Source organism: Chroicocephalus ridibundus, chromosome 9 (genome assembly GCF_963924245.1).
Source record: "Chroicocephalus ridibundus chromosome 9, bChrRid1.1, whole genome shotgun sequence".
Lineage (NCBI taxonomy): Eukaryota > Metazoa > Chordata > Aves > Charadriiformes > Laridae > Chroicocephalus > Chroicocephalus ridibundus.
Genome location: NC_086292.1, coordinates 41,524,256 through 41,539,253, shown reverse-complemented (window position 1 = coordinate 41,539,253; position 14,998 = coordinate 41,524,256). Strand labels below are relative to the sequence as shown.

Genomic DNA, 14,998 nt, shown 5'->3' with positions numbered 1-14,998 from the left:
AGGAAGATTTATTTTCTGCCTGGAGTCCCCATCGGTTTCTTCCCAAGAAGAAGGGAACAGGCTGAACCAAAGGCAGGAATTACTGTTCGGATAAAGTGACTTGACAGGTGAATAGGAGCAGTGGATGAGTGTCCGTGCCCAATGGGACCACCCCTAGCAAAGAGACCTGAGCATCCCTCAGTGTTCCCAACATGGTGAAATCCCCTTGGAATGACTGGTGCAGGACAGGGCAGTTGACTGTACTTTGAGGCTCCCCGTCCCCCAAAAGGAATGGAGCAATATCAAACTAAACAGGGAAGTTATTGACTGAGCCAGTTAAATTGAGTTAAATACACACTGTGTGTCTTGGCTAAGAGGGAAGAGGACACTGCATGCCAGAACAGTCTCCTGGTACACGAACGGTTTGAGCACACAAAAAAAGGAAGGAATTGTACAGGGATGCAGGGCTACCAGGTGCCATGAGATGGCACTGGCTGGGGGAGTGACTGGGGATGAACATAAAGGAAAAATCTGAGCTAAGAGATAGCCTGGTGAGATTTTAACAGGCCCTTAAACCCTCCACGCACTTACAGCAAAGCCCCTGGTTTGCACCACCAGACAGCAGCCACAGACGCTGCCCCAGCTCAGCACCCGCCTGCTGCGGGACTCGGTCCCAGGAAGGGAGGAGAAGGGGGAGCACATTGTCCATGGTCCACGTAATCCTCCACCACTGCTAAAACTGTCAAGAGGGGGACAAAGTGGGCCAGGGGAGCTGGTCTAGGAGGAAATGAGAGGAGACAGCGAACCATTCTCCTGCTGTCATGCATGAGGCAGTTTCAGGGGGTGCAATGCCCAGCCATTGATTAAGATTTCCTAGAACCAGAGATGGGAGTGAAAAGCTGCTTCTCTTTCTTAATCCTTCCTGTACTATTCAGTCTCCTAGTACAAGCTGGCATGGCTGTTTTGTGCTCAGTCTAGTTTTCAGAGGTTTGCTGGCAGAGGAAACCGAGAAGTAGGAAAGTCTTCTTCAACACAGCCAAGGCAGAAAAAACCTCATTATAGTCTGAATGTGAAGTCTGTGGTCTCTGCTTATGCTGTGTGCCCTCTCCATAAACTGGAAGGCGAAGCCAGCCCAGTGCCTCCAGAACTGAGGTTCATCATATCAGCCCCAGACAGCAGACAGCTTTGGTGAAAACCTACTCCAACATTTTGATAAAGACCCTTCTCCAGACAGTGGAGTGCATGAGATCCTTCGTCAGCAGTAGCAAAGCTCACACTTGCATTATGGTTGGGGGTTCCCACCGCTGCCAGAAAAAGTATCTGAAGTCCTTGTGATTAGAGGCTTGAGAGGAAAAGCTCTTTTGCTCCCAGGAGGGTCTCTCCGCTTGCCGGCACAAGGAGTGCGTGAGAACATTTGATATGCATGTGCCTTTCTAGGGAGTCACAAACGGCTTGAGCATCTGCAAACAGAAGAAAATAGCAATCCCTTTCTTCTCCACTGAAATGCCAGTGATCTGCTCAGTAGGAAAAGATGGTTCTCCATCTTCTGGGGTTATGAAGAAAAAAAAATGCCAAGAGATTGGCAGATTTCAAATCTTGCAGTTTATTTATGGCACGTAGTAACACTCGTTTGGACCACTGGCACTGCCTCCTGAACAGCACGTCGCAGGATGTCTCCCCACTTTCCAGCCAGTCAGCAGAAAGCCCCAGGCCCTCTCCCATGCCATTTGCCCATTCGTCTTCCAGGTCATCCCAAAGGGAGGATCGAGTCGAGATTCCACCTTCCTTGCAAAACTAAACTGTGCATGTCTTGGATTTATGAGACAGGAAATCTACTTGGGAGGAAAGCTGGGGCTGAAACGGCCTCATTTAAGTAAATCTAAGCACAGTGTTTACACAACGTCTGGAATTAATGCAGAGAAAACTTTCAGGTGCCAACTTTGGAAAGAGAAAATGGGGCGCAAAAAGAGACAGATACTGAGACTGTGAGGAAGCTGGAAGCTCTTCCTCCAGGTTGGTTGGAAGGTTGCTTTTACTGCTGTTAAGCACCAGCAGCATGCTATACTTGGTAACGCAAAGGACAGATAGGGTGTGATTGCTCACCTATCTCTTTTGTGTCCAAGCTGTGAGAGTGGGAGGGTGTTTAGTATCACCAGCTGTGTGTTTTCCCAGCACGGACGGGATCACCAAAGATTGGGGTGCAGCATGATGCACATAGCACATCAGTAGAAGGTGTCCTTAGCAAGAGGTTGCTGCAGCCTTTGTATCTTAAAAGAGGTGCCTAATTCACATGAAGGGACATTAATGCAAGTGGAGGCTACGCACAACATTACACATGACTGATACTAACCAGAAATGGGGTCACACTGTCATTAGCATTAGCATGTCATTACCATGACCCAAATGTGTAGTTATTACAGACGTCCTACAGCTATGTCTTGTGGCTTTCACCTTGAATGTCCTAAGTTTGTTGGCGTTCCAAGCCAGGGTGATGTTTTCTGTCCATCTGGAGCACACCAAGAGGAAAAATCTTTACCACCGTGAAGCTGAGAGGAACCAGCTTCATGATGTCACTTCCAGTCCTGCCAAGTGCCTTGTTAGGTGAACTTTCACATCACATTTCTTAGGAGAAATTGTTGCATCCAAAAGTATTTACAGATATCAGATTTGGGCAGTAACTAGCAAAGTCAGTGAAGAATTAGGTCTCCGTGCCTATGAATTCTGTATTAAAACATGGTTTCAAAGGCATTATGGATTTCTGGAAAGCCAGCTTTCTGAAGGGCTGAGCTCAGTCAGAGCAGAAGGGAAGCAAGGCAGAAGATGGCCACGAATCTTCTGCCAGCGTAGCAGCACTGCAGAGATTTGCTTCTCTGCAGTCACGTTGGCATCTTGTTCTGTAGCCAGAGGGGGACATCTTCTCGTTTTTAAGGCTGCTTCTTTGCACAGATGAGGTTTCAGCCTACTCATGAAACAAGTGGAAAGCCAAATGCTTCACAAGTGAAAACCCCCAGCGCAGCCTGCGCACCATTGTCACGCTCCAGCAGAGTAATGGGACACCCCCCAGTGGGGACAAGCAGCCGCTGTCAGTCGGATGAGCTTTAACCGTCCGTGAGGATCTGTAGGATCCTCGGCATCTACGGAGTACCTACCTGCCTGTTTAGCTGATGCCTGCTCAGAGCAGGTAGTTATGTGGTGATTTAGAGAGGCCTTACCAAGGTAACAGAAGGAGGGTTGTCCAGGTCCCTCAGTCTTTTCTTTCTCCTGCTCTGAACCGGGCTTAGGTAGCTCAGAGCGTAGGTGAACAGAAACAACAGCTTTCGTATTTTTCAGAGGGTTTTACGGTGAGCCAGTGCATTTGAATGGGAAAAGATGTCACTTGAAGGGCTCGTTCTTGACTTCCTTGGATTGTGGCCCAAGGTGCCATCTTCACACCTGATATCCAGGGAGGATCTGGTTTCTCTTGAGTTTTCGTGGGTTTCCTGTCTGTGTCTGGGGGACCTTCGCTGAAGGCTGACAGTAGCTCCATAAAACAAGCGTAGATTGTTACTTTCTTTCCCTGGGATATAACTGTTTACCCGCCTCTTGCTACCAAAGGAGGGTGATGGGTGATTGTCATTCCCAGAGAGAGCACACCCCGGAGGAAAGAGATTTCCAAGTTCCATTACTTCTCTGTAGATTAAATTCTTCCTTCTATCCCATGCGAAAGAATAGATCCCAACTACATCAACTGTTGTGCATAAAGAATAGGGTATAAGGAGGCTTTATGAAGTGCACAACCACCCTCCCATCTCTGACAGTTAGATGTCTAACAGTGCTCCAGGCTCCCTTACTAGCCGACAGAGAAATGGCTGAAACCCTCTTCAAACGTTCTCAACCGACACATCTATTTCATAAGGAGGTGAATTGCTCTTTAGAAGGTTCTTTTTCTCCCCTTGGAGCAGAGAGGATTCTGACTGCGAGCTTCAGCTGGTCTCAAAGGCTCATTGTTCCCTTGAATTTAGAGGCGCTGGGGGCTGTTTGCATGTGGCTCTTGCTTTCCGTATTGAGCAGACACTCAGAGCCATGGCAGCTCAGGACTTGGTGCTGATCCCACACCTTGCATGAAAGGCTCCAGCTGTCATCTCTTTACCATAATGGACATTTTGCAACTTCTCTGTCCTTGAAGGGTAGGAAAATTGCTGGGGTGTCTGCAGCCAGTGACAGACAGTTCTGGTTTTCCTGCAGGAGAGCTAGTTTTGGGGTGGCCAGTGGTATGGGTTTGCTCTTTGCTCCTACGTGTTTACTGCTTCTGATCTCTCAGGGGGAAAAAAAAAAAAAAAAAAAGAGAGAGAGGAAAAAAAGAAGGAAAAACAACAAAGAAGAAATGCTGCTGAAGTTAATAGAGATGTAGTGTAAAACCAATGTAAATCAGGGGAACATGAGAGCCATTCTGTGGTAGATACCAGAAAAGAGATAAATGCTTATAAAGCTTTTTATGCTCAGTAGGATGTTTGTTCCAGATCATACGTCTGAGCTTGGATCATAAACTGAACCTAGCATATGACTGCTTAGGTTTTGCTAAGATTTCCTGCGGCATCTTGCTTATTGAAGCATGTCCACACATCCTTGGATATTTTGTCCTTCCCTGTAGTGTATGCACAATATTATGAGAGAAACAGTCAAATTATAACAGACTGAAAGTCTTTTACTGAAGGAAAAACCATAAAGACACTGAAAATGTAATAGCAAAGAACCAAAATTACAGGTCCGGTCAACTTTGGTTCTTCACGGAGGAGGACAGAGAGGAGCTCTGGACCACACGTTATGGCTGAGGGACATGCCGATACCATCACCAGGGTGTAGTGACAGAGCTGTGTCTGACCGTGTTCACGCCTGCAGTAGCAAGGGGTGCTTGAGGACAGGAGCCAGACGAGGCTTGAGGTGAAACCTGGCGTTATTCCTACTCTGCAATAAATGTTCTCTGTTTTGTGCCTTATGCACTAAGAACGCCTCAGTGCCATCAGTCTGCCATCTCCTGTAACAATCCAGGCAGGACTGTCATTGTGTGGAGGACTGCCTCCCTTGATGACAAAATATCTGAGCAGTTACTGCCGTGTGTCTTTCTGATTCGGGAAAAAAAGGACTTTATTGTTCCAGGGATGGTTTCAGAAGCAGAGCAGGCGGGAGCAGCATCCAAACTGCTCTGTACATAAAGACCTTACTCTCAGAATGGTTTGGAAGCCAGACAGAATGGAATATTTCTCCTATTTTCTTTACAGCTGAAAAAACATGAAAAATCACAGGAGTGCATTTATTGCCATATTTCAGTTCCAAAGTTTGCCTTATTTAAAAAAAGAAGAAGAAATAAAACTGGTTTTGCCCACCCCCCTCACTTTTTTCCCCCCCTTTCCATCCCTCCCATTTCCTGGACCAGGCTGAGGTTTTTAACAGAAAATCTCTCAGTCCTGCACAGAGGCTGGGAACATGCAGAGGGACAATAAAGTGTTTGTTCATAGACATCATAGAGGAACGGTCTGTAGTTTCACAGGGGAGAGGGGAAACCACCGTTTGACACCGAAGCCAACAAGGCCCTGGGACATGCTGTCTAAACATACAGGAGATGTCCTGATGTCCCTGCTGGGTGATGGTGTCTCCTCAGACCTCATCAAAGCCTTGATCCCCGGTGCTGGTGCCTGAAAATAATAGTGCTGAAATAAGGCTGGATGGAGGTGACCATGTGTCCTAGAGAAACTAAGATCCGTTCCCTGATGGGGAATAAACTGGGTATGGAAAACCAGTTGAAGAGAGAGAATCCAAGGCTAAATGAGTAGTGCTGGTTTTGACTCTCGTTCAGAAACCTCTTTATATCCACAATTTTAAAGGAAATATTGTCTTTGGAAATATCTTTATGTCCAGGCGTATCTTCTAGGTAGTGAGTGTCATTTTATTAGCTGCCAGAAACAATACGTAAGTGTATTAAAGGTCTTTCAAAACTGAGAGACAAGGAAGCTTAAAATGGCCCATCCGCCCCCAACCAAAAAAGAAAAAAAAAAAAAAGGACAACAGCAGGATTAAGGGTGATGAAAATAAATTTAATTGCAACAAGGGTGATTAACATGGTCTGGAACAAGCAAAGGCCACAGGAGAAACTGCAGATGGGACTCAATTAAAATAGACTAGAACAGAAAATGCTTTCCAGCAAGCAAACAAGTTAGACTGTGCTGCAAATGGGCCATCTGGCTATTTTCCACTGTACAGTCTTACTGTGTAGGCACATTGTTGGACTTTCACTGTAGCGACTTTCCCTTTTCTTGCTTCCTCCAGGTCCTTCAGCTTTTTGAAAACCTGGGGACAGGGTTGGAAGAGCGAGGGATTAAACCTGTCTGCACATATGTACACACTTCCCTCCACACACACTTAGATTCTCAAATAAACATATTTATATGCAGCCAATTTAGGACAGTCTGCACACAACCTGATACAGAAGCACGGCCTTAGGCATAAAATAAAGTGGCAATAAACTTCAGTGAAAGGGACAGTTGTTCTCTGGGGTGGAGAGCTCCTGAGCCTACCAGCATTTCCCGACTCCATCTTTTTTGGAAAGGCAGAGCTTTTCCTGAATTCTTCCTGGCCCAGGCTGAATTGGAGAGGGCCTTGTTTCTGTTTCGGTCACTGGTTAGAGAAGGTAGGATAGCCGGGATTTTTGTGGCAGTTTGGTTGGATTCTTGTTCCTCCAGACTGCTTGGTGCTCTGCACAGGGACAGTTATTCTGATGCAGAGGCATAGCCATGACCTTGCGTAACTTGTCCTACCTCCTTCTCTCTTCTTGCCACAAAAGCTGCCTGCTCCAGCTGTTCTCCTAGCAAGCACAAATGGAGTTTTGAAAGAAAGTCATCTGCAGGGCTGGAAGGTGTTTTTGTAGCATGGACCTTGCAGAAAGCATAGCGTGATCACTGCTGCTTGTGTGTAGGGCTCTGTGCTGCAAGAATTAGTCCCTTCCAGGGCTCCCCACTAGACACTGGACAATCCTGTCTTAGTAGTCACCCTAGGAAGAGCTCCACCAAAGTATCTGCAGCACTCTTGAAGGTGACTTTTTCTACTGGAAGATAAGGACGCTGCAACCAAATTGAAGTTTGTCAGCAGTGACCTGGTATCTCCTATGGGTTCCGTAGTTCATGAAGTAGCTCAACGTTTTCTAGTAGCCAGGCTACCTTGATGATCTTCAAAACAGTAGTCAAATGAAGTTACTTCCAGTCAATGCCCCTACCATATATGTCATAAATATTTATGACATATAAATATTTATTATATATATGGTAGGGTCATTGACTGTATCCCTAATATGTTGCTCAAATCCACCTCTCTCCTTGGCCATTCAGCTAAAATTGGGGGCCCTAATTAGTAAGATGCTGAGCAGGGGATATTCCTGCCACTGCTCGGCCTGCTCCAACCTTTACTCTGCTTTACTCAGTCGTGCAGCTCAGGCACTTCCTTATCCTTGAAAACTTTTCCTCTGTGCCAGATCCTGGTCGGTGAGCTCGGAAACTGCTCCAGGTTGGTTCTCCCATGCGCTGAACTGTACCTTCGTGCTCCTTGGGCACAGCTCATCTAATCTGAACTCACACCGCTGTAAAGACAACATCCACACTTGAGCTAATCACCCTCTCTGCTCTGACAGCCAGTGGAGAGGGATCAGCAGTTTTGAGGTATGCTCTACATAATCTGGTTTAGGTGTTGCTTCAGAATGAGAGGAACAACCTCCCCAGTTCCCTTGGCCAGACAGACTATGTCTCCATCATCTGTGCTACCCATGTCTGCTCAGACAGACCTCTGTCTGTACTTATTTACTTCCAGAACTGCTCCTTCAAGCAACTGTTTGCTCATTACCATGTGCGTGGACATCCCACTAGAGACAACACGGCGTAGAAGTATTGCAGCATGCAACCACTGCTGTAACAACGGGACGTTAATCAAAGGCATTCCCAGCATAGTGAATCCCGACCAGAGCTGTGTGCAGACTCAGGGTTGGATCTCTTTGGCATGCTTAAGGGGAATGAAAAATGGAGATCAACATTGCAAACAGCACCCTGAGGAGTAGGTTGGGTTTCTTACTGGCAGGGAGTCAACACTTTCGCAGAATACACCCAAAACGTTATTATTGTGATTTGTTTAACCACTGCTCACAAGGAAAATACATTGCCTCTGGGCTTCTGTGGGATAAAAGGAGTCTGGGTTTTTTTCTCCACAGCTAAACCAAACTGCAAAGATACCCTGGTCCCAGTTATTATCATATGAGGGTATTTTTCCTTGTGAAAGATGAGCGTAGATCTTGAATAAGACTCGGAGTACATGAGCTTGTCTTAGCTTTTGGGACAAAATGAATTTCCTCTAGTTAGGGCATTTTGTTCTGTCATGTCTAACTGATGCACAGATGAACTTGTTCTCCTCCTACCCATTGCCAATGTACACGGAAATAACAACTGTGTGGGCCTCAGAACAATACCGGTTTGCTGTAGGCATGGACCCTAAAAATCTTTTCAGCCAGTCAGCTCCCGTTATATTTAAACACCTCTGTTTCCCTGCTCTAGGATGTTTCTATTATTTAGTAGGTAATCCGGGTCTAAAGTTGCCTGCCTCTCTTGGCTGAGTTTGTCGCATGACACTCAGGACTGTTCAGCTTGGATTCTGGCAAAATGCAGAGCCTGCTGAAAGGTACCCGATTTAAGGAGCCTAGAGAAGCAAGAGCTTTTATTTAGTGCTCGAGCAGGTATCATGACTGAAGACTTAGTTACTAATGGCTAGGAGAGTGTCCTCTGCCTGAATCCCCTCCAAGTGCCTTCTGCCCTGGAGGATCCATCCCTGCTCCCAGGACTCACATGATCTTTGCCTTCCAATTTCTCCTTTTATCCAGAGATTGAGAATGTAAGCTATCCACTGGAATGGCAGGTTTGGGATGGTGCAAGTAGAAATAATCTGAGTCCACCCCACAAGCTCAGTTAATTCTAGGGAGACAGTCCTCAGCTGATGTGGGGCTGGTCCATACTGAAAGTAGTGACCTACTCTAGGAGGGGTCTGGATGCACAGTCCCACAGTTATTTGTTCTTGTAGGAAGCATTCCTCTAACTAAACAAGAATATGCTTCAGAGAATGGACTTCAGTTTCCCACAAAACTCAAAGATACGTCAAAATGCAGAAGCTGTGTCTGCTTCAAGTTTTCTGCAGTGCCTCATGTGATAGCAGTGACTGATCTGTAATCCTTCTTCCCTGGCAGCTTTCCCCCAAATCCCTTTCTTCCTGCCTGACATGGAGCCAGGGGATGCCTCGCCTGTGCGGACTTAGGGTATGGATGGCTTAGATTAAGCAGGGAAGGGGATTAATTTTACAAGATGTCTTTTTTGCCTTAGATCCTACAAGGCAGGTAAAAAATATATGGGGTATTCATAAACACGATCCTTTGTACTGCCTAGAGGCAGGCGAGGTGAATAATGCAAGAGCAGAGATGGAAACAGTGATATGTTCATATTCATGAATTTTAGCGTCAGAAGGAACCTTTCTGGGCCGATCTCCCATGTATGTAGGCTCCTTAAACTTCGCCCACCTACGGCTCTATTGAGCCTACTAACATGTGTTTGCCTAAGCCATGTCTTCCAGAGAAGCCTTCAAGTCTGGATTTGAAGCTACCAAGGGATGGAAACTCCATTGCTTCCCTCGGTACCGGTTCCACCACCCCCTGTTTAAAATGTGGGGTTTGTTTCCCATTTGAGTTTGCTTGGCATCGGGCTCACAGCTCTTAGTTCTGGTGGTGACTTTCTGTCAGCCCTTTAGCAACAGCAGCTTCTGCTTGAAACCACACTTGTGCACTGCTGTCAACTTCTCCGTCTTTTTTTGTGTGGTGGTGTTAGAATAATTAGATTCAGACTTCCTAGCCTCCCCCCATAAGGCATTTCCTCCAGCCCTCACATCCTTGGTGGCGGATACATTCTGTGCCATCTTTTTCTGGTATCCTTGTGCCAACCCAGAGGTGCACACAGTACTCCCGTCGCTTACCACTGATGCACAGAGAGGTATTCCTCTCTGGTTTTATGGATGGCAGCAGCTCTCCTGAGTGACTCTTTCTAGGACGCAATATCTCATTGTCAGGCGTGTTCTGCGTCCCTTGTATAATTTTGTATTTGAATCTGTTAAAATACAGTCTATTTGGAAACACATCGGATCTAATACTGACCCCTGTAGACGCCCATCAGAAATACCTCCTTCAATATCAGTGTCCCTCAGACGGCTCCTTTTAGAGACCTGCCAGCTAGGCTTCTGCTGAGCCACCTCAATGTGTGCACTACTGACATTACATATCCCCATAGCACGGAACGAACCCTATGAAAGTCAAACCTTATCAAAATCTAATTACATTATTATGTTACAACCATGCAGGCAGCTTTATCAGACAAACTTAGAATCATGCCAACTAATAAAATCAAGTTTGGAAGCACTTGTTTTATATACAAGTGCCTCGACTAAGATTAATATTACACTTATTCTTCAGCGCTTAATGAGTTGAAGTCTGTATCAGATTTTCCATTATTTTGCCTGGAATTTATGTCAATCAAACCAGTGTGTATTTATGAGGCTCATCGTTGTATATCTTGGCTGACTGTTGGCACAGCGCTTCAGTATTCGGGACCTGCCCCAGTGCTCCAGCGCAGATTATAAATGAACATCAGTGGGCCAGCAATTTACTCAGCCAGCTCTTTAAGGACTCTTGGGTACGGCTGTTTAGCCAAGCTGATTTCAGACTGTTTATCCGTAGCAGATGGTGTTTCCAATTCTCCTCGCTTACCGATGAGCGGAAGGCACTTCATTGCCCTCCGCAGCCCATCCTGTGCGCATGTCCCCCTGCCATTGTCCAGCAGCTGCCTGCCAAACGCTTTGACCTCTTCTGAAGCATGGCAGTTGACTTGGTCCTGGCCATCAGTAGAGGGAAATGGTGAAGTTAACCGTCATGCTGCAGAAGAAGTTCATAATAAATTGCTTATGCAGATGTCATTCCTAATGGGAGAGACACCCAAACAGACGCACAACTCCACGGTTTCTCCCTGAGGTTGGTACTTACCTGATATTTCATTCCCAGGCCCAGCAGAAATTGATATGTCCACCTGATCTTGTTCAGCCCTACAGCTGCAAACTCAAGCCTCCACGCTTCTCTGTCAATGTGTTCCAGCCCTGTTCTCCTCTATTTTCTGCCAGCATAGCTGTCTCTATTAACTAAAGATTTCACAAATATAAGATTTTGTGGTGTCAAGTTGAAATGAATGAGTGCATGGAGGTCAATTTTTTCATAAGTGAAGGGCTAATGCTGAACTGTTCAGGAGGAGGTTTATTTTTGGCCTTTTCTTGTGCCAGTGAGGATATTTAATAGACCTTTCTGCAAGGTCGATAGGCGTATACTCAGGATGTTCCCTGTCAGCTGAAGTCAGCTGGGATCCTTCTCCATCACTGGAGTCAAACAGCCAATATTTGGACAGGTGACCTCAAAGAAACAGCAGTGATTCAGTAGGTGTGGCCTTTCCTTCTGAGTCAGTGCTGAAATGTGATGCCAAATGATGCTGTGTTGCTGGAGGACATGGTTTTTATTTGAAATATTAAAACCGACTTGAGCGTTTGTGGCTATTTAAAATCCCATGATTTTATACTGGATGAAAATCCAGTTAGGATTAATTTAGTCGGCCTCCCTATATTGCTTCTGCCATTCAATGTCAGGAGGATGCTCCTTCCCTAAACCTTGCAGCAGTAGCAGGTTGCTCTGACTAATTGAGGGATCCCAAGAGGATATTTTTAGAGTGGAGTTGAGATGTCCAGAATTGTATCTGGTGGATTTCTTCTATCAGTTCAGGATCCATTCGCAGTTAAGGCTACGTATGCTGTCAACGCAAGAGTATTGCCAAAGCATTATAACCTTTGGCTTTTCCACCATATAGACGGCAGATTTCCCTTCAGAGCATTTTAAGGTATAACAGAATGCATCCAATCATCTGGCCTGAGAGTCAGCGCGGGCTGGGATGGAGGATGCTGGTGAGGAGCAGCTCCTGTGTTGAGGTGAAGGCTTAGTGGATGTGATGGTCCATCTTGAGTAAATACATAATAAGCGTGAAGATCCGATGGAAAATTGTCTTTCTGCTCCACGGGAAAGATTGAATCGCAAGAGAGAGAATGGGAGAGCAATATAATAAGTGATCTATAATAACACTTCAGTCTGTTGTACATAGCAGAGCATCTTATTTATTTGTCTCACAGACTCATTTCCTGAAGCAAGAGGCACTTTGAGACAGCATCCTTCCCCAGGGACCAGCTTTCACTGCCAGACACATATAAAAGGCTTAAGGGGCGGCTGAAAGTACCACGCTGCCCCACAGCAGCATCCTCGCCCCTCGACTCCCGGGGAACGTACAGCCGTCATAAATCCTTTCTCCCTCTGTTGTTTCTTGCAGGTAAACTATGACCACTTTACTATTAGTGTTTGTGTGTTTGCGAGTCATCACAGCAGCCGTCTCTGTGGAGCTCTCAGGTATGTGCCCAGGGTGCGGGAACGCGGGGCTGAGCAGTGTGCTGCGCTCTGGTCCCATCCCCAAGCACGGCAGCCGCCAAGTGTACCCAAGATCTGCTCTGTGTACACGCAGGGCTCCTCTATTTGGATGGCTGCTATGCCATAGCTTCTCACTGTCCTTGTGCTTGGGGAGCCATGGAGATAGCTCCAGGCAAAGGCAGATTTATGGGGAAAATGAGGGGTTTTCAGCATTCCGCTTTTTAAAGCCTATCAGTGTGATCTCGTAGCGTGGGAGGCAGCTTCATTGCAGTAGAGACCTTCATTCCCTTCATTCCCACATCCAGCACTGGTCCAAATTCCAAAAGCAACCGTGGCATGAGAGGCATGGCTGTAACTGCCCTTTCTGTAAGTTATTTTCAGCAGACTAGACCAAAAAGGGCATGTCTGAATATGTAGGTATAGGTTTGAGCAGATATAGGCATTGGAGCACGTGGAAGCACTGGGTGTTTTGGATTAAATATGTTATTGATGTAACCATTGCTTTGTTTGGGAACTGGCAGACAGTAGTGATGGCCTGGAAGTGAAGATACCTGAGCAGTCTCCCCTGCGTGTTGTCCTGGGAAGCTCCCTGAACATCCCCTGTTACTTCAACATCCCCGAGGAACAGGACACCAGTGCTCTGCTGACCCCACGGATCAAATGGAGCAAACTCTCAAACGGTACCGAAGTTGTCTTGCTAGTGGCCACCGGTGGGAAAATCCGGCTCAACACCGAGTACAGGGAGGTCATCTCTTTGCCCAATTACCCCGCCATCCCCACTGATGCCACTTTGGAAATCAAGGCGCTGAGATCCAACCACACTGGGATTTATCGCTGTGAAGTGATGTACGGGATTGAGGACAGACAAGACACAATAGAGGTCCTAGTGAAAGGTGAGATCCTGCCCTTGCTCTTTCCTCTCAAGATCTTGCTGACTGGCCTGGGTGGAAGGGAGGAAGGAATATACAGGCAGAGGAGGTACTGACCTCCCCGTAGGCATAAACCCTTTCAGACAGGTCACGGATAAGGCGATGGGTAGGTGAGAAGAAGCCATGGGCCAGGCATTTATTTTAGCAGGCTAGGATCAGACTAAACAAACCAGTAAAATGACTCATGGCAGAATATACAGCAATAAAATGAGTCTTCTGGCAGAAGGTGAGTTACAGAGACAGCAAGATGACATCCTTGGCAGGAGGTGGTACTGGATACGCTGGGCTGTTGCTCAGAGAGGTGAAGCTGGAACAGGGCCGCTATGAGACCTTTTAATTTTTCCAAACATTTTAGGAGATGGGATGCCCTCAGCCGGAGAATTGGTCTGTTCTGAAAAAACTTTCCCCATCGTCTTGCAAAGCCCATCCTAGTGATAGGTGGATAAAATAAAAGAGGTTGCCTACAATCCTTATCTTTATTGTGGTTTTTGCTTCCAGTGTAGGACAGGGAGACATCTTCCACTACGACAGTTAACGAGGCAGCCTCTGCTGCTCACATGCACTGAAGTACACACCTGACAGTGGAGCCCCCTCATTGCCTCCTGGTGAATTTTCCTCTTGACTTAAAGCCTGCTTGTGCCAGACCAGAGTGTACCGCTGGCCATCCTTTATAAAGATCCCTATTCATCAAAAAAATACGACTTAGATATGTTTGCAGCAGATCTGGAGACTTTAACTGTATTTGCCTCTTGCTGTTGTTTCCTGCGTGTTTGTACAGTGACTGACACTCTGCACCCTTGGTGCTGAGCAGGACCTCAGGAGGTGGCAGCTTTCAGTCCTGCACGGCAGCGCAGTCCCTGGCTGATTTCTGCACCGTGCATTTAGAACGCTGCACAGAGCTCTATCAGGAAAGTCCTGAGTCCTTCTGACGGTGATACAGCTCTGTGTTCTGGGTGACGGGTTTCCTCCCACCGGTCACACCGCTGTTTGGGTACTGGCTTTTAATACACCATGACTTTGCTGCAGCACCATGGGAGAGCAGTCACTGTCCTAGCTCACCAATGTGCTCCACAAGATCCTGTGAAAGGACCCCATCAAGTCACCCTTGGCTTGAGATGCTCAAATACAGACAATCAGCATAAATAATTCATTCTTTCTAGTTGACGTGTAGTATCTGTTCTTTGAATCTGTAACTTTTTTGGAAGGAAAGGGGCTGGTTGCTCCCTAGCAGACGTGTGAGTGATGGCCGTTGTGTTTTCCAGGCATCGTATTCCACTACAGAGCAATCTCCACAAGGTACACCCTGAACTTTGAGAAAGCAAAGCAGGCCTGTATCCAGAACAGCGCTGTCATTGCTACTCCCGAGCAGTTGCAAGCTGCCTACGAGGATGGGTACGAGCAGTGCGACGCCGGCTGGCTGGCTGATCAGACTGTCAGGTAATGAGCAGTGGAGGGGAAAGGAAAGCCACAGCAGGCTCGATGGGGAAGGACTTCTGTAACGAAGCCACCGAGTGAGAATGGTTGAGAAACGGTT

General features: G+C 46.7%; 1 protein-coding gene across 1 annotated transcript in view; it reads left to right on the top strand.

Moving 5' to 3' along the window:
* The window catches only part of ACAN (aggrecan), a 50,829-nt gene that overhangs the window by 10,582 nt on the left and 25,249 nt on the right, over positions 1-14,998 (top strand). Inside the window, exons 2-4 of the mRNA XM_063346118.1 lie at positions 12,441-12,517; positions 13,057-13,428; positions 14,727-14,901. Of these exons, the coding sequence (XP_063202188.1) occupies positions 12,448-12,517; positions 13,057-13,428; positions 14,727-14,901 (617 nt within the window). The 5' untranslated portion in view covers positions 12,441-12,447. The remainder of the gene's footprint in view (positions 1-12,440; positions 12,518-13,056; positions 13,429-14,726; positions 14,902-14,998) is intronic.